Source organism: Bison bison, unplaced genomic scaffold (assembly GCF_000754665.1).
Source record: "Bison bison bison isolate TAMUID 2011002044 unplaced genomic scaffold, Bison_UMD1.0 scf7180017864291, whole genome shotgun sequence".
NCBI classification, from domain to species: Eukaryota; Metazoa; Chordata; class Mammalia; order Artiodactyla; family Bovidae; genus Bison; species Bison bison.
Window position 1 is genome coordinate 7,249,901 of NW_011494863.1, and position 22,948 is coordinate 7,272,848.

The 22,948-nt window shown below is 37.5% G+C and overlaps 2 protein-coding genes across 2 annotated transcripts in view; both read right to left on the minus strand.

Annotated features, from left to right (window-relative positions):
- The window catches only part of PLAC8L1 (PLAC8-like 1), a 23,440-nt gene extending 19,634 nt beyond the window's left edge, over nucleotides 1-3,806 (minus strand). The window contains exon 1 of the mRNA XM_010850457.1: nucleotides 2,239-3,806. Within this exon, the coding sequence (XP_010848759.1) occupies nucleotides 2,239-2,363 (125 nt within the window). The 5' untranslated portion in view covers nucleotides 2,364-3,806. The remainder of the gene's footprint in view (nucleotides 1-2,238) is intronic.
- A 1,083-nt stretch (nucleotides 3,807-4,889) lies between these two features.
- Nucleotides 4,890-22,948, minus strand: part of LARS (leucyl-tRNA synthetase) — a 78,585-nt gene continuing 60,526 nt past the window's right edge. Inside the window, exons 29-32 of the mRNA XM_010850644.1 lie at nucleotides 20,967-21,071; nucleotides 18,896-18,991; nucleotides 17,316-17,448; nucleotides 4,890-12,748 (exon numbers count right to left, since the gene is read on the minus strand). Coding sequence (XP_010848946.1) covers nucleotides 12,543-12,748; nucleotides 17,316-17,448; nucleotides 18,896-18,991; nucleotides 20,967-21,071 — 540 coding nt within the window. The 3' untranslated portion in view covers nucleotides 4,890-12,542. The remainder of the gene's footprint in view (nucleotides 12,749-17,315; nucleotides 17,449-18,895; nucleotides 18,992-20,966; nucleotides 21,072-22,948) is intronic.

Here is a 22,948-nt window from a genome sequence, read left to right on the forward strand (position 1 = left end):
TCAGTGATTGCAGCCATGAAATTAAAAGATGCTTGCTCCTTGGAAAAAAAGTTATGACCAACCTAGACAGCATATTAAAAAGCAGACATTACTTTGCCAACAAAGGTCCGTCTAGTCAAGGCTATGGTTTTTCCAGTAGTCGTGTATGGATGTGAGAGTTGGACTATAAAGAAAGCTTAGTGCCGAAGAATTGATGTTTTTGAACTGTGGTGTTGGAGAAGACTCTTGAGAGTCCCTTGGACTGCAAGGAGATCCAACCAGTCCATCCTAAAGGAAATCAGTCCTGAATATTCATTGGAAAGACTGATGCTGAAGCTGAAACTCCAATACTTTGGCCACCTGATGCAAAGAGTTGACTCATTTGAAAAGACCCTGATGCTGGGAAAGACTGATGACAGGAGGAGAAGGGGACGACAGAGGATGACGTGGTTGGATGGCATCACCGACTCAATGGACATGAGTTTGAGTAAACTGGGAATTGGTGATGAACAGGGAGGCCTAGCATGCTGCAGTCCCTGGGGTCACAAAGAGTCAGACATAACTGAGCAACTGAACTGAACTGAACTGCACAGATTTTGGGCTTCCCCAGTGGCTCAGTGGGGGCTTCCTAGGTGGCACTAGCGGTAAAGAACCCCCCTGCCAATGGAAGAGACACAGGAGACAAGGGTTAGATCCCTGGGTAGGGAAGATCCCCTGGAGGAGGACATGGCAACCCATTCCAGTATTCTTGCCTGAGGAGCCTGATGGGCTATGGTCCATAGGGTCTCAAAGAGCTGGACGCGACTGAGCACACACACACACAATGGCTCAGCAGGTAAAGAACCCGCCAGCCAATGCAAAAGACACAGGAGACATGGGTTCAGATCCTGGGTAAGGAAGATCCTCTGGAGGAGGGCATGGCAATCCCCTCTGCTATTCTTGCCTGAAGAATCCCATGGACTGAGGAGCCTAGAGGGCCACAGTCCAAAGGTTTGCAAAGAACTGGACATGACTAAGCACACATGCATGCACAGCTTTTAACTCTGTATATTACTCTATATTCTATAGGTAGAATCTTATACTACCATTAAGAGGAATGAGTTTGGAAGCAGTGGGTAAAGCTGATGGTCATAGAGTTTCTCAACCTGAGCAGCTAACCGTTTGCTATCAAATCCAGCAACTTCTTCAACTAGTGCAAAGGGGACAGAGCTTAGATTTAGACACACTGAAGTCCAATGTGGCTCAGCTGCACCCTAGTTGTTTGACCTTGGAAAACACGAACTGCCCCAGCCCTTAGCTCTGGTCTCCTCTTGCATAAAACTGGATTTAAAATATCCTACTTACATAGTTGCACTGAGGATTAAACACCAGGTACTTGGCATATGGTAGATAGCAGCTACTGTTATTATTTAAATTAAGGATCTTGCATGTATGTACTGTTTTCTGAGAAACTAGTAACAGAGGAAGCAGACCTGGGGCAGTTTCTCAGTGGTCACATATGCTACCCAAATACCTCAAAATTCAATCAGGGGGACTAATCATTCCAGTTTGCCTTGGCCTAAAGGTTTTCCCAGGATGGACAGTCCCAGGCAGACCAAGAAGGTTGGTCACCGAAAGGGAAGAAGCAGAGAGGGGCTTCAACTGGTAGAAGGCAGGAAGCTGACTCCAGTCATTCTCGTTATCAGCTCCTAATAAGTGAGTGCTGAGAGCTGGATGACATACACAGCCTTTCCCCATTTCACCCTCACTCTAACCTTCACCTCTTCGGGCAGCTAACCACACTCCCCATTGCATGTCCCCACACATCTGATGCTTTGACTGGGGGCGGGGGTGGGTGGTGTTCATGTCACCATCTGCCTTACTGAGACTTGCAGCACTAAGAATTTACTCTGCCTTCACTGAGGCCTCCTTGATTATTTCAAACTCTTAACTAAAGTCAAGACTCTTGAGTTTTTATTTCAAAAGGGTGGAGATTACTGGCAGCCACCAGAAATAAAGTTTCACTTGATCAGTGTTCATCATTTTAAGTTAAGAACAGACGGACACCCTTTCATCCAAGTCAGCTCTTCTCTTTTCACCAGCCAAGCAAGGCCAGGAAGAACTAGTCAGTTGCCCCCGTTTCAAGTACACATGGGAAATGATAGCAGCTACTTTCTTCCTGAGCCCAGTTTTCTTTTTCCTGGCTCCTTATAAGAACAGATTGATTTGATATTCCAACCAAAGAGAGAAAGTTGGGGGTAAAATCACCCTACTTCGTACCTCAGGTTGGAGATAAAATGTTGTTCATCTTCAGATGACATGAGTGAAAGCAACAGAGGTGCATGTGTGTTGAGAAAGGAAACATCCTCAGGAAATTTAGAGAAGCAATTTCCAAACCAATCCATAGTTAACAGGTATTTTCTTGTCACTTGGGATATCCTTTTTCCCTTCAACAATAAGCTGACTGATTCTAAACTTAGGTTCAATTCAAAATGAAACACCTAAAGAATGTTGCCTTGATATTCTGGAACCTGAGGTCATAGCAGTGTAACTGACAGACATCTTATTTCTTTAAAGACAGGTACACACCTAACCGTGGGCAAGGCCATCTTACTAACATGAAAGGAGATACTGCTGAAGATATAGTGTAAGTTAAATTAAAAGAAAACTTCTCTTCGGTGGAAAAATCCCTTTAAGAGTTAATTCTAGCAAACATTTATCTAGCTAAGCATCACTTGACCTTTCCTTAAGGGGACTCAGAAGCTACATATTTCAGCCATGCCTTGTAGCTGAGAAGTGATAGGGAGGGGCCTCTCATCACCCCCAAGGCTGCTGGTCCAATTCAGCAAGAAGACATGAGTCCCAGAACCTGAGAACAGAGACAGAAGGTATTTAAGCCCAGAGATCATGCTTGAAACCACCTAATAAAAGATGGTTTTCTAAAGTTTAAGCTATGCTAAGTTGTCCCAAGCCTCTAAGGATTTTCACAATTTCTAGAAGTCTCCTACTCTTTGATTACAGGACTTCTTGATTACAGATGGACTTCTTTGATTACAGCAGGAGAATGGTACTGCCTCTTCCCTATGTGGCCAAATGGAATCTAGTGAACAAGGCAGGGCTTGGCTGGTGATTGCCTCCCTACTGCTCTGCATCTTCAGGGTCTTAGGAGCCTCTGAAGCATACCTTATAGAGACATGGACACCAGAAACAATAGAAAAATGTTCCTAGAGAAGAAAAATTCAAGAAAATTGCACATTGAGGGGAAAGGTCTGCAATCACAATTCAGTGTTACACTAGAAAGACAACAGCAGCCAACTACACTGTACATTCCTCTCATCAGAACCATAAAGAATGACTGTTTAGGGTTCTGAACTTCAAAGCATTTACACGAACATGGTTGTTAGCAAAAGCCTATATAATCCCTCCCAATCAAGATCCTTCAGATATAGCTTCATGACTGCCTTCATTCACTAGGTCCGGGCGGCTCTCATTGTCTTGTTAACTCTAAGGATGAATCCTACATGAAGGACAGCCATGTTGCTCACCACTCTATTTCAAGTGCTTAACACAGTGTCCGAAACAATATTAATAAGCACTCCATAATTTGTTGAATAAATGTGCTATCTATGAAAATTCAAGGTTATAACAGAAATTAAGAAGTGAGTACTAGCATTGCAAAAAGATTTAGAATAAGATTCCTTTGAAGAATGAACAACATAAGCTAATTCCATATTTTAAAATTTAATTTGTCCCAGCTTCTCTCATCAAACATCTATTGTACAGGGCTTTCCTGGTGGCTCAGTTGGTAAAGAATCTGCCTACAGTGTGGAAGATCTGGGTTCGGATTGCTGGGTTGGGAAGATTCTCTGGAGAATGGCATGGCAACCAACTCCAATATTCTGGCCTGGAGAATCCCCACAGACAGAGGAGCCTGGTGGGCTGCAGTTCATGGGGTTGCAAAGAGTTGGACACGACTGAGTGACCGAGCACAGCACAGCATTTGTTGAATAAAGTGACCAATCCACATGCCACACAGCTCTTTCACCTAAAAAATAAATGAAAAAGAGAAAGAAGAAAAAAGAATGTTCTTCTTTATAGAAGAATGACAACTATTTATGGAAAAGAAATGATAGCTGAAACCCAGTCCCCTAAAACAGAGTTCCCTTGCTGAGTTCATGAATTACCACGCTATAAAAAGACCTTTTTTTCCTTGTTCGGCCCCTCTTCCCCTCAGGATTAAGGAGTATCAAAGAAGGGGGGAACTGAAATTGAGCAGGATATTGCAGGGGCCTCTCAGGTACAGAAATCCCTCCATGTTCCCTGTTTTTTATTTGCAGTAAATGCCTTTAGGCTCCTAGGCCTTCCCACTAAGTAACTAAGGCAATTACTAATTAGGAAGTGAGGGAATGCAAAAACAAAGGAAAAGCAAACAGTTCAGTGAGAAAACAGAGGCCTAGCTCCTCAAAGGATATACCTGACAATCTGATGCATATCTTTGAGTTTTTCTGCGGAAGCTAAGCCCCCTCCTCCACCAACCTGGTAGAAGATGGTGATTATCTGCTAATCATAAGCATAGAAACCTGAAACTAGCTGGAATGAGAAAGCTGAAGAGTAAGATTCCCCAAACATTAGCCTGTTATTTCGCCATCAACCAATCAGAAGAAACTGAAGGAGCTACAACCCTCACCCCAAATGTTGTCTTTAAAAACTCTTACTTAAAAGCCATCAGAGTTCCGGTCTTTTGAGCACAAGCTGCCCGTTCATTATCCCTGCTTGTGTGTTAATCACATGGTCACATCCGACTCTTTGTGACCCCATGGACTGTAGCCCACCAGGCTCCTCTGTCCATGGGATCCTCTAGGCAAGAATACTGGAGTGGGTTGCCACTCCTTTCGCCAGGGGATCTTCCTGACCCAGGGGTCGAACCTGGGTCTCCTGCACTGCAGGCACATTCTTTAGCATCTGAACCAGCAGGGAAGCCCATTAACCCTGCTTGGCACCCCACAAATAAATGCTGTACTTCCCTTCACCACAACCCAGTGTCAGTAAATTGGCTTTGCTGCACAGCAGACAAGCAAACCCAAGTTTGGTTTGGTAATATTTTGGCATTAGAAAATCACCATTTTTCACAGTCTCCAACATAATGTATTCAGGAAAGCATTGGGGTAATAAAACCATGAGACAAAAAATTGAGAATAGGATATTCCCAAGATGCCAAATCATCACTCTACAGATTTGCATTTGTAAAAGAAATAACCAATCTTAACTCTGGAGAAATACTCAAAATGTATCTTTAAAACAAAAATTCTGAAAGTGATTTTAAAAATACATACTTTTATAATGAAAAGTTCTGCAAGTGATCAAAATCAAAATGTATCTTTAAAATGAAGGGTTTAAGAAATTATAAAATTTAGCATCACTAAGAGTGGGACAACAGGAAGTAATGTTTAACCTCAACCTCATTATCTACAGACCATGCTGTCCAACAGAAGTAAAATGCAAGTCACATATGCAATTTAAAGTTTCCCAGTAGCCCTTTTTAAAAAAGTAAAACAAAATCAATGACATTAACTTTAATATATTTTATTTAATCCAATTTACTCAAAATATTATGTCAGCATATAATCAACATAAAAGAAATTATTATTGAGGTATTCTATGTTCTCTTTGTCACAGTAAGTCTTTGAAATCTGAAGTGTATTCTCTGCTTTTACCTCACGGCTCAATTCAGACTACTCACGTTTCAAGTCCTCTATAGACACATGATTGGACGGCACAGTTCTAGACCTAACTCCAGTATAAGGCAAACAAGGGATACAACAAACTACCACTGACTTCTCCACAGTGAAAGACATGAAGCACTCCTCTGTCACATTCCTCAAGCCCGTACTTAGGAGCAAGGATCATGTCCTATCCTGTTTGTTTTTCAAGTGTGCAAGGTTTTTCCTCCCTACCTTAAAACCAAATAAGTTCTAAGGAGAGCAGTGAGCAATTAGAAAACTTAATTGATGCTACAAATCTTGGGTGGTAACTGAGTATTCTCTAAGACAGACGTGAAGTAATGTCCAAAGAAAGTGAGAGAGAACAGCAGAACAAAGTATCAGCTAATTCTGAGAACCAGGCACATAGATAACTAGTAAACAGTCATTAGAACGACTAAGTGAATGAATTTCTCAAGAGAAAAGCAGACACAACTACCACAAACTGTAAAAGACATGAAGGAACATGTCATCTTATTCCCACCTCAAAAATTTGCAATGATTCTTGAGGTAATTAAATCAACTTCGAATATCTGCCTAGAATCCAACAATCATTATAAGGCCCAACTTACTGCTAACTTATCTATTTCCAATTTCTCTCTCATTCTGCCAAGATAAACATTCCATTCCTGGCATCATCTCCCAAAGCCATGCATTTGCTTTCACCTCCAAGCAGTCATCCACACATCGTTCTAAAAGCTAGAAACACGGCTCTGCTCTCTCCTAGCTGCTGCTACTGCTGCTGCTGCTAAGTCGATTCAGTCATGTCCGACTGTGCGACCCCATAGATGGCAGCCCATCAGGCTCCCCCGTCCCTGGGATTTTCCAGGCAAGAACACTGGAGTGGGTTGCCAGTTCCTTCTCTAACTCGTGAAAGTGAAAAGTGAAAGTGAAGTCGCTTAGTCATGTCCGACTCTTCACCACCCCATGGACTGCAGCCTACCAGGCTCTTCCGCCCATGGGGTTTTCCAGGCAAGAGTACTGGAGTGGGGTGCCATTGCCTTCTCCCTCCTAGCTGCTACTCCAATCCTAATCACCCTTCATGTCCCATCTCATCTGTGAAGTCTTATCTGACTCGAATCCAACAAACTTTTCCCTCTTCTGACCTAACAGCCCTGACATCGCTGGCCTTGGTCAAATGCATTCTTGTCTCTCATGCCTGCATTCCTTGTCTAATACGTGTGCTGCAACAGACTGGAGACATGGAGGCCAGGACTCTAACTCAGCTCTGCCACTGGTGTATGGGATATGGACAGGTCACTTGCTCTCCTGAGGCCTGTTCTTCATGCGGCATCTTTTCTATTCCTAGAACACACTGCATGCCCCTGCCTCAGAGCTTTCACACCTGCTGTACCCTCTGCCTAATATGTTTTGCCCAGATTATCTGCTAACAAAACTATATACACATTTACTCTTGAATGTACAAGCTCACTTCTATAACACTTCTATAAATTTATTAAGATACACTTCCACAAATACAAAACTACATATCCACAAAGTTTGCCACTATATAATTCTATACAGATTCTATAAAACATCAGAAATTTATAAACAACCTAAATGCCCATCCATAAGAGACTAGTTGAATGAATTATGGTACACCTTTATAATACTACAACACAGAGGAAAGAAGAGGAGGGACAGAAGGGGACAAAGGAAGAAAAGGAGGAGGACAAAGAAAGAGATTTCCATGAACTAAAATAGATATTTACATATATATTAATCAAAAATAAAGTTGTTAAAAAAGCAAGGTATAAAACAATTATAATATTGACTTTTTAATGATAAAAGAGTAAGTAAAGTACATAAAAATAAACATTTGCTTGCTTTTGGATAAAGAAACACAGGAAAGATATCTAGAAACTAATGAAATGGTTAGCTACAGAATATGGGAAGGTTGTGCAAAAAGTAAAAATTCTCTGAATGGATGTAATTTTGACTTCTGAACAGTGTTAAGTATTTTAATTACTCAAAAAATAAATAGAAAAGGAAAAAACACCGCATAAAACTGAATGAAAAGAGAAACAAATGACTGTATTAAAACCACAAATGAAAAGGAATTCATTCAGGTAACATTTGAACTTTGTCTATATGCTTTGTCTATATGTTTTAGTGTGAAACATTTTAAGGACATAAAGAACTGCAAAATTTTTCAAAAAAAAATCTATATTGAACTCTACTTAGTAAACTTGTTGTTCATAGTAGCCCTGGATTGGTAATTTCAAAATTATTAACAGACCAAATGAGTAAATATACTGAGGTTCTTGGGAACCAGAGTTCTCACCCTGTGAGAAGAAACATACAAATATTTTCAGGAAGAAGGCAAGGAAGAATTGTGGCATTAGATAAAATTATGATTTTAAAAATATGTATACATATATTTCTTAGCTCTGACCACTGGAAAGGCCTAAAAAAAAAAAACAACTTAGGAGCAATGAGCACACAAAACACCCAGATCTTGATTTCTTAATACCATTCTCCATTAAAATGAAGCAGGGCTCCCAGGAGAAAAAAACTGATTCCTGCTATGGGACAGGACAATACAAGGTGAGCTGGAAACTTCTTGTACCAGTAAGCAAAGAAATGTTCCAAGACTGATGAGGAGACAGCAAAAGGACATAGGAACCAGCTTGAAGGGGCTCCCATTGGGTAACAACTCAGCAAAATTTGGGCAGTCAAAGCATAACGATAGTAATAGGTTATGGCATATATGAAAAAAAAAAATCCATTAGTCCATAGTGGTTTGTAAAGAATGAAGAAAGACAAAAATTGGAAACAAAGGGGAAATCTCTTCTTTACAGAAGAACGATACCTAATAAATGGAGAAAAAAAAAAATCGTAAAATTAAGAACTCTCATACCAGTGTAGTTACTGGCAGAAAAATGATCCATGAGTGCTACCATTTCCTGAAAGTTTGCCAGCAAACAGGATATTCACATAAGTTTTAAAATATCACCTTATAGGCTATTTATTAATTATAAACGGGAAAGCTCACTTTTTCAGTTGAGAAATCTAAAGATGCTACTTTAATCAATGATCAAACTTAGCATCATCAGTAATAGGAATATGCCAACAATATATGAATCCAGCAATCATGAATACATTATGCAATGGGAAATATCACTCATGTAGTACTCTTGTCAAGACTTAAATCTGAATTCAACCAGGAGAAAACAGACAAATCTAGATTGTGAGGCAAACTTAATAACAACTGGCATAGAGTCCCATCAAAAATTTTACTGTGAGGAAAGACTAAAAAAGAAAAGCTGAGAAACTGCTGTAGTGTGCAGGAGACCAAGAGACATGAACACAAAATGTAATGCTTAATCTCTGGATAAATGCTGAAAAAAATTTATTGATGAGATATTTTGGAAATTTTATTACTTCATGTATTAGGAATGCTTATTACCTAATATTGCTAAACTATACTGTGCATATAAAATACATGTCCAATGTTACATTTCTTGGGCAAGATATGTGTATATTGTGTTTTATACAGGAGAATGTCCTAGTTCTTAGGGGTTCCATGCTAAAGTATTGAAAAATGAATTGTCATGGTTTCTGCAACTTACTGTCAAGTGGCTCAAAATTTTTAAAAAGTATATTCTAAGTACAAGGTGGTATCATGGATAGGATCCTATATTAGCAAAAAGACATTAGTGGAAAAACTGGTAAAGTCCTAATGAAGCCTTTAGTTAATAGCTGCGTACCAATATTACTTACTTGCAACAACTGAATCAAGGCTACATAAAATGTTAACATTAGGGGAAATTAATAAAGGGTGTACTGGAACTTTCCATACATTGCTGCAGCTGCTGCTGCTAAGTCGTTTCAGTCGTGTCCAACTCTGCGCGACCATAGATGGCAGCCCACTAAGCTCCTGTGTCCCTGGGATTCTCCAGGCAAGAATACTGGAGTGGGTTGCCATTTCCTTTTCCAATGCATGAAAGTGAAAAGTGAAAGTCAAGTCGCTCAGTCGTGCCCGACTCTAAGTGACCCCATGGACTGCAGCCTACCAGACTCCTCCGTCCATGGGATTTTCCAGGCAAGAATAATGGAGTGGGGTGCCATCGCCTTCTCCATTCCATACATTAGATCCAACTTTTCTATAAAGCTAAAATTATCCCAAAATAAAATTTTTTAAATGTATGTTTAAAGAGAGAGCACAAATGAAACAAAATGTTAAAAATTGATAAATCTCAGTGATGGGTGTTTACTGGCTGATTACTTTAACTTTTAGATAGGTTTAAAATTTGGCAAAATAAAATTTAAAAAGAAAACAAAGCTATGGAAGGTTAAAAGTAAATGGATAGAAAAAGATATTCTATATGAACACTAACCAAAAGAAGACTGTTATTCAGTTTTCTGAATAACATCAGAAGCATCATAGTATATATAAAACAAAAACTGTTTTATATAGATCAAAATATTATATATAGCATCAAACACAGCATAAAATATTATATATAAAACAAAAGTTGTCTGAACTAGAAGAGAAATGTATTAATCCGGGGTCATGAGATTTAGTACGTCTCCAAAATGGAGAGTACACTAAGAAAACAGAAGAGTAGGATACAGATTTGGACAATTCAATCTGCATCTATGACCTAATGCACGTATGCAGAACTCCACAACTGCAGAATAAACATTCTTTAAAATCTCACATGTAACATGTATAAAGACTGTTCATACACTGGGCCATAAGTTTGTCTTTAAGGGTGGAGGCTTCTGAGGTGCTGACATTGTGCTATTCCTTGATTGTGAGGTGATTACATAGGTTTTTCCTTTGTTGATGAATTCTGTTTCATTGTTCATTTAGGAAGGTAACTACCTCCTATGATATTAATACAATAAGCCCAAAGCAACTTGTTTTTCCCTCAGTATTTCAATTAATTGCTGTTTTTTTCAGTTGCACATCAAATAAAATAATAGGCTTACATTTAGAGGCTTCCTTATGCAAAACTTACATATCTTTAAACACAAAAAAAACATATTCAGTCTAGCAAGACATCTATTCTAGGAGAGAGATATTAGAATTGAGACTCAGGGAACAGAGAATCCATGAATCCCAACTCACCTGTAATCCAAGGAAGTACAGGTTCATAGGCTCATTTATTAAAACAGGCACAATCACTCACAATAGTATAATTATTTTCCTTTCTTTTTCTTTTTTTGACCAAGCACATTTCATTTAATTTGCCAAGTTACACCTAAGTAGCCTTTGTTTAGGCCTTAGGAAGGATTACTTACTTTGATTTAGGGAGTAACTACAGCTATGCAGATTGAGGGAGCAACAAAAGAATCTAATGGAAGGCAAACGAATTAGTTGCCCCAAAAGAACCAAACAAATATGACATCATTATCAGCCATAGTAATCCTATTAGTCCTAAGTCAATTATTATTACTACTACTATACCCTGATATAGTTGTATAGTAGTATTCAGTACCAATCATTGAAGGTCAGCAGCAGCAGCAGCATTTCAGAAGGTTTACCACTTGCCAGGCACTATGCTATTAATATATATGTAAGATTTTCCTCGATTGTTTCCTCTGAGTATCTCACAATAAGCCTAGAAAGTAGGTACATTATTAGTTTCATTTTATAAATGAAGAAATGGGTTGAGTAACTGGCCAAAAGCACACAAGTAGCAAATGGAAGAAATGGAAATCTAACTTAGCTAGTCTGACCTCAGAGCATGTAATCTTATCTACTCTGCTATGCTGCCGGCTCCTAGCAGATAAACAATGATATGTACTTGATGATCTCTAAAGGATCGTTCAGTTCTAACATTCTATGATTTGTCTTAATGAATCTGTAATAAAGCATTCAACTAGGCCCTGTAATCTCAAATTGTATGAAGCAAACTAAGGAAGCGCAATAAAATCTCTTCATATGATCTGAAAGTTAGAGTTCAGGTTTCCTAGGATTATCAGAATTGGTCTTTCTCCACATGAAATCCTTCAAGAAATGCAATTGTTTTCTTGCTATCAGTCAATATCTAATATTTTTTCCTCATATGAAAAGAGATGACACAGACAATATCTAAAGACATTCCAGAAAGAATAAAAAAAATAAATATGCAATACTGTTGGCTTGATCTTTAAACACAACTGGACTAAAGGTAAATCTGATAAATGCATATTTCTGAGGGCGGAAAAAATTCTCTTCTTTAAAACACCTAAATTTAGTATAATCAAATAACTATTTATAAATTATCAATACTAGCCTTGAAAAAATATTGTTGGTGGCTAACTGAATGTATCAAAGCTAAAAGAAATTATTTTAAGACCTATTTGTTCTTTATACAAAATACTGAGTGATCACAATCAAATCAAAATATTCTCATTTGTTCTTTTAAAATCATCATCAGAGTTCTTTTTAAAAAGGAAAACTGATTATCTAATTACTCTTCTTCTTAAAAAAGAAAAACAGCTAACTCCATAATGGATGTAATAAAAAAGTTGCTAGCTACTCCTTACCCCTCATAAATAACATGAAGTACAGCTCATACAAGAAGCATACTGACACTTTTGCATTAACCTGAAGTACTCACAGCTTCTGGGAAACAGCAAACATCTGTTAAAAAACAAAAACAAAAAACAAAGTATGGTACAAACTATTTCTATTTGAGGCCTCAATAAGGAAAAAAAATTTATTAGGTCCAGGAATTGAAGAAAACTTGGTATAGTTACGAGTACATGCAGAATTTGATGGTCAGAAATTAAATCTATTTAGGTCCAGCCTAAGGTTCTCGGAGCCTACCTATAGGCACAATCATAGCAGTAACATCCTCAAAAACCAGGGTAAATCTCCTGTGCCTTTGTTTAATGAACTAAATAGATCATTGTATCACCAATATCTGCCCGTAGCCCATTTTCAGTAAGATGAATTTTCTTGTTCATGAGATCCACGTGGAAAACAGCATGCTCAGAAATGGGGGTCTTTTCAGCGTGCTCTTTTCCCAGGACAGGAACTCGCCGAGGCCCCAACACTGGATCGTCAAATCTCATCAGTTTCACTTTGGAAAGGTCTACAGCAAAATAAAGTAGCAATACGAACATTTAATTACAGTCACCGGCTCAAACCCATGCCTGAGTCTCATAATTCATGTTTTAAACACACTCATTATATCTTAAAAAATATTTTCATCAGGTTATTAAACAGGACCCAAACTCAGAAAGCAAAGATAAATCTAATAAATCTTCATCCTCTGTCGGCTTTTACCCAGATCAAAAACTGGCAGAACTTCTGTATAACACATCTGGAATTATAAACCAAGGGGAGGGATTGAGTATATTTTTGAGCATTATCCTACATGCTCTCTCAAATCACTTTTAATACACTTCAATTAACCATTTTTCAGAACATTAAAAAACCTAAAAGTTTTTTTTTTCCTTTTCTTATCTTGCTTCTTAGAATATTTAAAAGGGCAAGAATTGTAGCTTTCTTTTGGAAGATAATTTTGGAAAAAGAATTACTACTCTAAGAAACAGCATTACCAGATTCTTGTTTTGCTTAAATGATGAAAAGTGTATTAACAAGCTGATGAGAGACAACGAAAGGAGAAGAACAGGGGGAAAGGGCACAGACTTTAGAATTCTGAGCTTCTGGATGAGCTCCAACCCTCCCCTGCTTGAGATTTTCCTGATCTGCTCTTGTGCAAGCTGATAAGACGGCTCCTGGCAAAGAAAGTGCTTGTCCCTTGAACAAATTTATGATGCAACAATCCTGCCAACAACTGAGCCCAAAAGAAATGTATTTATTTCAGCAATTCTGAGACTTTTCAACATCAAATGGCTTTATTTTACAAGGTGGAAAAACACCATAAATGACTACAAATGCTGATTCTGGGCTTATTGCTCATTCTAAGCGTAGCATGGCTAGTTTATGCTTAACTTGATCTACAGAAACTGAAGATATCTTCTGACTTATTTCCCACCCTTTTCTAAAGTAGATTGCTGGGTGGTCCGTGAGCTATACTCCCTCATGCTGCCTTGAGACTATGACTCTTAGCATGAGAGGGATAAGATTTTAAAAAAAGATAAAAGGAGACATTAATGCAGCTGGCAGCTATTCGAGGAGTACAAGTTATCCAGGCATTCTATTATCCTTGGGAAACAAAGACTAAAGGATGACAAGCTTAGAGTAGGGATCTGAGGGTTTACAGAGCAATTACCTGCAACTACCATGAAGGCAATCCTGCCTAAGAGTCTTTACAGAGGTTCTGCAGAGGCCATATAATCTATCCCTAGATACAGCACAAGCCCTGAAAATTAAAATGAGAAAGGAGCAGGCCCAATCTTCATGACAGCCATGGTCTTATTTGAGCGGAAGAATACAATTCACTTTAATAGCTATTGTAATTCAACATGCACATCGGTGGTATCAAATTATTTTCTTACAGAAGCAATGACAAGTCCTGCCAGCAGATTTTATGCACAAGGCTTTTTACTGCAGATATGCCTCTGTCCCTCTGTCTCAACTCTCTGAAACAGACCTCCCTCATCATTCCAAGCAATTCTGAATCAAACTATTTCAAAGAAGCCTTAATACCCAATCAGGCTCCTAAGTGACAAAACACATCTGCTTTGATGTTTCCCCATGTACTTCATTACTGCAAATAAAATTCTTGGGGCTTTCTTAGTGGCTTTACTATCTTTTCTTATCCCAGACCTGTCTTATCATTGAAAATGTTGAAATTTAAATCTGCAACTACACAAGATTTAAGGCACTTAGAGAAAAGATGAGAATGATTGAAAGTCCTTAGGGATTGATAATGCGAAATGGAGCTTTTCACCTCCAAATTATTAGTTCATATGTGGCATGGGTTTTAAGTGATTTAAAGTCATTATCATCAAATAGTTACTCCACAGCCTTTGTGGAGTGAAATGATGATTTTAGCTCCTAGTTCCTCCTGGACCTAGATCATAATCACCCTCAATACAATTGGCACTAATTGGACAACTTGCTGGCTATCATAGCAGACAGAGAAGTATGTTATTGAATTTCACTCCTTTTTCATTTCACATACTCAGTTCTCTTAGATATCAAAGTATCCTGAGGGCTTTTGGAAAAGTCTTAAGTTTAGAGCTCTTCTGTAGATACTTGGAGGAATATCAATTGCAAACTCCCCCTAATGTTTCTCTATTTTCCAAAATTCACAGCAGCTACTAATATCAAACTTAAAGCACTTTATGATAACATTATTCACAGCTAGAATAACAAAGGAAGTAAGAATTATGCCAAAAGCTCAGTGAGAAAAGACAAGCTGAAGAAAACACACCAGTACAGTTCCAAAGAACCTAGTCAGTGCTGTATCTGAGAGTATTTAAAGGGAAATCAGGTTTAACATTATATTATATAATCCAATTTCCAACACACGAATAAAGCCTCTTATGCACTACAACCTCATAATTATCCTATCCAGTGGGTGCACACAAATACCTATTTTCTTTAGAAGCTATTTTATTGTTCTTCAGAGTTAAGAGTTCTTCCCGTTACAAAATTTTCTCATGACTAATATATGCAATATAAAACAGCAAAAAGGAAGGCCACAAAATGGCTTCCTGTATGTTCACACTTCAAAATTTTCAAGTTCTGCTTTTTGTGGCCTGTAAGTTGCAAGGATGGCACTACCATTCTACAGTACCTGGTTTATTGAGGGAACATGCTAAATGGCTACATATATAAACCTTGAAAACATTTTGCTAAGTGAAATAAGACAGACACGAAAGGACAATATTGCATGATTCCACTTATACAGGTACCTAGGAGAGTCAAATACACAGAATAAAAGAGCTCTTGCTAGAAGGGGACTAGGAGGAGGAAGAATGGGAAGTTATTGTTTAATGGATAGAGTTTCAGTTTGGGATGATGAAAAAGTTCTAGAAATGGAGAGTGTGATGGTTGCACATCAATATGAATGTTTAATGCTAATGAACTACACACTTAAAAAAATGATTAACGTGGTCAATTTTATGGTTTGTATATTTTACCACAATTTTTTTAAATGTCTACAAAAAACAAAACATTCCCAGTCCTAACATATTGCTGGTGCACAGTGAAACATGTTGTCAGTGTTTCCCTCATGCAAGCACACACATTCCCTTCCCCCTCACAGGGCCCATCCAAATGATGTTTTCTCCATAAAATCACCCCTGATCACCAGAGCTGGAAACAAATAAGCTCACCTTTCTCTCTGCTATAAATGGTATTTGTACCTCTCTTACTGTACTCAGCAGTTTCTCCTTAGAGATTATGTACTTCAATAGTTAAGTCCCCTACTCCTTCAGGAAATGCAGTCTCCTGGTGAACAGTACTTTGTGGACTCCCCAAAACCCTTAGTACCTACACAGGAGTCTTTACATACACACTTATCTCTACACACACACCAAACACAATAGTCTCTCAAAAATTTCGAGAGAACAAAAAATGCATGGCAGAATGAATTCCACAGGGCTATTTTAAGTCTTCTATGTAAACGGAATATTGTTACCCTGAATACAAGGTCAAAAATTAGGTCACTGTATGGGATCTGTAAATCTTTTCAGGAAATTTTTATACTGATGGTATGTGGCCCCAATTAACTCTTGATTGCCATCAAGAAGAGAAGGGAGGATCATGCAAAACAGGGATCTCAACATTAATTTGTCTTCATAATTTGGAAGAAAAATAATTTAGAAACACACTAACTCCCTTCACACTCTTCTCAGCATAAGATCAGCTGAGTGATTTAAAAAAGGAACTATAAATTATTATATCAAATCTAATCATAAAAGATATAGACTTAATCTTGCTAATAAATTAAGATTATTTACATATTTTACTCAAAGGCATATTGTCTAAAAGAAAGAATATGAGCTTTGCAGACAAAGAGACCTGTGTTTGAACTGTTTGAATTCCAGCTCCAAGATTTACTAGCTGTATGAACTTTGTAAATTATTTAGCCATTCAAACCTCTATTTCATCATCTGCAAAAAGGGAATAATACTCTCAATGTTAGGGAGTTGTAAAAGGATTAAATGACTAACACATGGCAGACACACAAAAAATTTTATTTTCTTCTCTTCCTTCCCCAGGAACAGATTCAGTTAAGCAGGTTAATTTGGAATATTAAGGGAATATGTTACTTAATTTTGAATATCTCTGACAGATGGAAATTGCTTGTTACAATTTTAAAGCTACATGGAATCCTGGTACTTCCCTGCTGGTCCAGTGGCTAAGACTATGCTCCCAATGCAGGGGGCCCAGGTCCAATCCCTGGTCAGGGAATTAAGATCCCACATGGTGTAACTAAGACCTGGAGCAGCCAAATCAATCAATCAATATTTTTCAAAATAAAGCTAGATGGAATCCTGGAAAAACACGTAATCCAGTGCTCTCATTTTATGAAAAGAGAAATCAATTTAGAGCTTAAGTGACATGGCCAAGTCACCAAGCTACCTAGTCACAAGGTCGCAAAAGAGACCTGATTCTGTGTCCAATATTCTTTCCACATTACATGACTGTCCCTAAGCAAGCCAGTCACTCTTCTTTCTTCCCACTGCTCACAAATCCATGAGCTAGTGCCAAACATGCACTTCAGGAAAGCCATTTACCTTTGATTCCTCGGTCCACTTTCATTAAACGCCTGAGTATAGAATCACGGTTATCTCCTTGCCTGATTTCAATTTTGGTTGAGAAGTGGCCACTGAATGGTTGAGGATTTAGTAGGGAAACTAATACACCAGGCTAAGAAAATAAAGAGAAAATGACTATTATTAGAAGTCAAATCTGAATACTGCTGAGAGAGGAGTGTCTGCTAGACTTTTAATGTCCAAGGAAATACAGACTTAATTCTGATATTTTAAAATCAAGATCAATGGATACTCAAGTATGAAAGAAAAGATGTACAAAAGCTCATGCTTTTAACCAAATGCCTACATAAGAGTGACCATGAATACACATATCTATACTGATGATGGATAGTAACAACAATTCTATCTTCTCTTCCACAACTACCACTGTTTACTGAATTCCTACTGGGTACCAGATGATGGTACTTTATAGACATCATTCCTATATCCTGAAAAATAGTTCCTTAAGACCTCTTTTCACAGATGAAAAGCTGAAAACCAGGAAGATTAATAATGCAGCCCAAGGTCACATAGCTAGAAAGAGACAGAGCCTAACATTTACTGAGCATAAACTAAGTTCTATACCATATGCTTTCCACATTGTATAAGCTATATAGTTAAAGACAACGCTCATTATTTTAAGTGAAAGAAGTTAACTGAGAGTTATGAAACATAAATACAGAGTAGCTTAAGGGAATGCTTGAAAGTAGCTTGAAATAAACACATTTGTATAGGGAACACTATTTCATGTACCTATCTCCATGGCTCAAATGACTGTACTTTTAAAGCCACCATATCTTAATGTAATGAGACTATTTATAATTTGATGATAAACTCAGGAGGTCTGCATGATCATCATTGCCTCATTCTTTCAAAAGAGACCTTTTCTGTTTGCTGGGTTTTTGATGAAATGTGGTAAGAGTAGCAGGATCTATGTAAGTCTTCTGCTTATTAAGAAAAGTAGGGAATTTCATGGACTCTCACAAAGGCACTCCACCAGACTTTACCAAATGCTGCCATTCTGAATGGACTCTTTAAGAGTTAATAAATACAATCTCCTCAAACTCCAAAACCTATTTATCTTCACCAATAATGGCCCCAAAATAAGAAATTTAAAAAGCATTACAAGCAAAATATGGAATGATTCATCAATCTGGTTTATGCCAGAAGCCACAAGTCTTAAATAACATTATCAAACTAAAACTCACCCGAAATATGAAAGCTCCCTCTCTCTGTTTAAAAGTCTCACATTTCAATGTCCACTATCTTTTTTAAGTCACGTTTTAAAAATCATATTCTCGATTTTAAAATCACAAGCAACATCTGATGCTAACCGTAACAGTAGTGTAAAGAAAAGTGAGGACTGGACTAACTAGGGAATTAGAGGACCTGAAACCCAGTCCCACTACTGACCAACTATGTGGCCTAAGTCAAACTAATCATTTAACTTCTCTGGACCTCACTTTGCTTCCATCTTCAAAATGATGGGTTTAGATGTAAAGCTCTCTAAGGTCTCTTCCAGCCTTAAAATGCAATGATTCAGTGAGATTCTTTCAACTTACTTCTGTTCTAAAAACATTAAGTGGTTTCCCAGGACAGCAATCTTCCCTGACTTTATCTTCTGCTTCAGAGGCAAATTTGACTTCTATATGTTCTAGCTAAATAGAGAGGGGAAAAAATGCAAGTCATTAGTATCACTTAATATGATTGAAATTAATCATCACCTCATTTCACCAAATAGCAAAACTAGGTTCTCCACTTGACATGAAATGATCTGTGCCATTTTATTATTTTCCATATAAAGATTAAATGAAATCTATAATCAATTATTTAACACTCATCTTGGATGTCTCATAGTATGTTATTTATATAATCATGTTTACCATCTTCTATATGGAAATCTGACATTTACCTGCTGCCTACAAGAAAACAATAAAGAGGATAAAAAGCTTTCACTCAAATAAATGGAAAAGCTCAAAGTGAAAGTAGCTCAGTCGTGTCCGATTCTTTGCAACCCCATGGACTATAGAGCCCATGGAATTCTCCAGGCCAGAATACTGGAGTGGGTAGCCGTTCCCTTCTCCAGGGGATCTTCCCAACCTAGGGATCGAACCCAGGTCTCCCGCATTGCAGGCACATTCTTTACCAGCTGAGCCAACAGGGAAGCCCAAGAATATGAGAGTGAGTGGCCGATCCCTTCTCCACCGGATCTTCCCAACCCAGGAATCAAACTGGGGTCTCCCGCATTGCAGGCAGATTCTTTACCAGCTGAGCTACCAGGGAAGCCTGGAAAAGCTCAAGATATGTAGCAAATTGCATATATATGAATATAAGATAACCCTAAATAGAAATTGTTCCCACTGTCCCAATGAAAATATCCAAGCAGTGTTTTGACTTCCATGAATACATTTGAACATTTAGAAATACATAAAATAGATGTCTACTAATACTTAATTATGCATTTATAATTGTTGTTCCTGTTGTTTAGTGATTAAATCATGTCTGACTCTTTGCAACCTCATGGACTGTAGCCTGCCAGGCTCCTATGTCCATGGGATTTCCCAGGCAAGAATACTGGAGTAGGTTGCCATTTCCTTCTCCAGGGGATCTTCCTGACCCAGGGATTGAAACTGTGACTCCTGTTTAGCAGACAGATTCTTTGGGAAACCTACATACTTATAATTACATGACATAAAATATTTACTTAGAAATGATCGTTTCTTTCATTCCCATATTTCATAAAACAATTTTATTAAAATCTAAACCTGTTCTGTTTTCGTGCTTAGTCGCTCAGTTGTGTCGGACTCTTTTGAGACCCCATGGACTTAGCCTGCAAGGCTCCTTTGTTCATGGGGATTCTCCAGGCAAGAATACTGGAGTAGGTTGCCATGCCCTCCTCCAGGGGATCTTCCCAACCCAGAGAACAAACCCAGGTCTCCCGCATTGCATGTGGATTCTTTATCATCTGAGCCACCAGGTTTTCATTATTATTAGAACCACTTTTTGAGTCCTCTAATACAATTTTCTATAGAAAATTATCTTTCCTTCTTCCTAAGTTGAATGAGAGACAGCATTTTTAGAATCTATATATTAAACAGTCACTGGTGCAGGAAGATGGGATGGGGAGAAACTCAAATATGTGAAAGCTACTGGTAATGTTCTGTTTCCTGAGTTGGGCAGTAGATTCATGGATGTTCATGTATTACTAACTAGGGAAAAAAAGGGCCAAACATGGACCACTGACAGTATACCATGAATTAAGCATTTTAATTAATCCAAATCTGTCAATCTGAGGTCTTAAAGGGAAGTAGGAAAAAGAAGCAATTCAGAGCATCCCATAATACAAGAGATTTTGAAAGTATATGACTATAAGGTCTCTTCCTCATTTTGAAGAGAAAACTTGGGCATATACAGTTAGTATTTTAGATACAGAATAACTGATAAGTGAAATAAGGTAAGAGATGATTTCTTCTTCCCGTAACTTCTGTACTACCCATTCTCTTTCCCCCTCCAGTATATTTGGCAAGGGTACTAAACACAGAAGATGAAGTTTTTAAAAAGGCTTATTATAAAACAAAAGAACTGGATTGTTTACTATAGTCAGTTAGTTATTATAACCCCCGCCCCTCTTACCTCAAGAGAGTTGGTCAGGTAGACTATGTTCTCCATGAGCACTGCCTGTTCATCAAATTCTAATTGCAAATCCAGAACACGAGGTCCCATCTTCTCCAGATTTTCCTAACAGCCAAAATGGTTTTGAAAAACAAAATCACATTAAGAATATGTTGAAAAGAACATATTTCCGCCAAAGCAATCAGTCTCTCAAGTGATAAAATCTTCAAATTTGAACAGCTAAAGGAAAGGCCTTGGACTCATGGTTTCCCTTATCTATGTTTGCTCGCTAATGAAATTACTACCTGAGAGTAATTATCATTTAAAGTATGATAAGATTAAGACAGCATGGAAAAGACTAGAGGACAGGTTTTCCGATTTATAAAAGAAATATGATTTCATCGTTGTTTATTTAGCCTGACTTAAAGAGCAGATCCAAAGAACTTGCTTTGACAAGGAATCAAACAAGTGTGTTAAAATATTCCTTAGTTAATTAAAAAAAAAAATTAAAAGTTTCTAAGGTACCACATTAATAAGACTATTTCAAGGAATAGTAAATTAATAATAACCAGACATAGAGTAGCATGGATGCATATACAAACATATGTAAATAGAAAGCCAATGGGAATTTGCTTTATGACTCAGGGAACTCAAACTGGGGCTCTGTGATAACCTAGAGAGGTGGGAATGGGTGGGAGGCAGGAGACAGACTTAAGAGGGAGGTATATATGTGCACCTATGGTTGATTCCTGTTGATATATGACAGAAATCAAACCAATATTATAAACCAATCATTGATCAATTAAAAATAAATATTAAAAAAAAAATAAGAGCACCAAAATGAAATAAATAAATAAATAACCAAACAAAAAAAATCCCTATATATTTTAAAATATCTTAAAAACTTGATTTAAATGGGTACTCGGATAATCCTAAAACATAAAAAACCATTTCTTAAAAAAAAATTTCCTTATTCTTAATTTTCTTTAACATTAAATAAAATATTTGCTGCTCAAGATGAAACCTTCAAGACCTAAGCTCAAATGCACAAATATAGCTAGCCTGTCTAGAACATGTTTCATTTATTTATATGAAAGTGACCTGACACGATTCTTGACACTCACTACCTTCATTTATCATCCAAGTTGTTTCTTTTCCCATAAAGTGCTAGAAAACCATTCTTATTCCCAGATTTATTAAATACTTTTCAAAGTTACAAACTACTAATTTGCCTGGCAAATCACCAATATTAGTGAAAAAATATTTTACTACTTGAAAACTCTAACACTGGTTTTTCAAAAAGCCAACCCTTGAATCTAACATTATTTAGAATCGGTTTTACTGGATTCTGTAAAGCATGTCACCAAAATTTATTGCCTGTGCAATGAACAATGGAATATTTTGTTGATTCCCATATTGACAATGGATCTGACATTGGACCAATGCCACTAGCTGAGAACCAATGAATTATGAGTATACCCACAAACATAACTTGATTAGTATAGGTCAAGCCAAGATTCTCAATTATTTCTGAAACTTCAAATACCATAAGGCTCAGACAGTTGACTACGTGTCCTTAGGAAAGCCTTTTAATTCTCCTAGAAGCAATTTACTCTAATACAGGACAAGCTATGAGTTTTGCTTTCTTATCAGGAAGGCATCTATAGCCTCCAAGATTCAAGAATTAATCTAAAGCATAATAATCATTACATGCTTAATAGGGCAGAAGACACTGATTAACTTTTTTTTTAATTTACTGAGCTTACTTTTTGACAGGTAGTATTAAAATGTGTTATATGTATTAACTCATTTACTTCTCACAGCACTCCTAAAAGGTAGATTTTATTAATTTCCTATTTTATAGATGAAAAACCTTGTGGCCCAGAGAATTCAAGTGATTTATCTAAGGCCTCCAAACTAAGAAGTAACAGAAAACAGGATTGGGGCCAGAGTCTGGGATCTTAAGCAACATTCAGTTTTGTTTTGGTTTCAAGAAATAGATC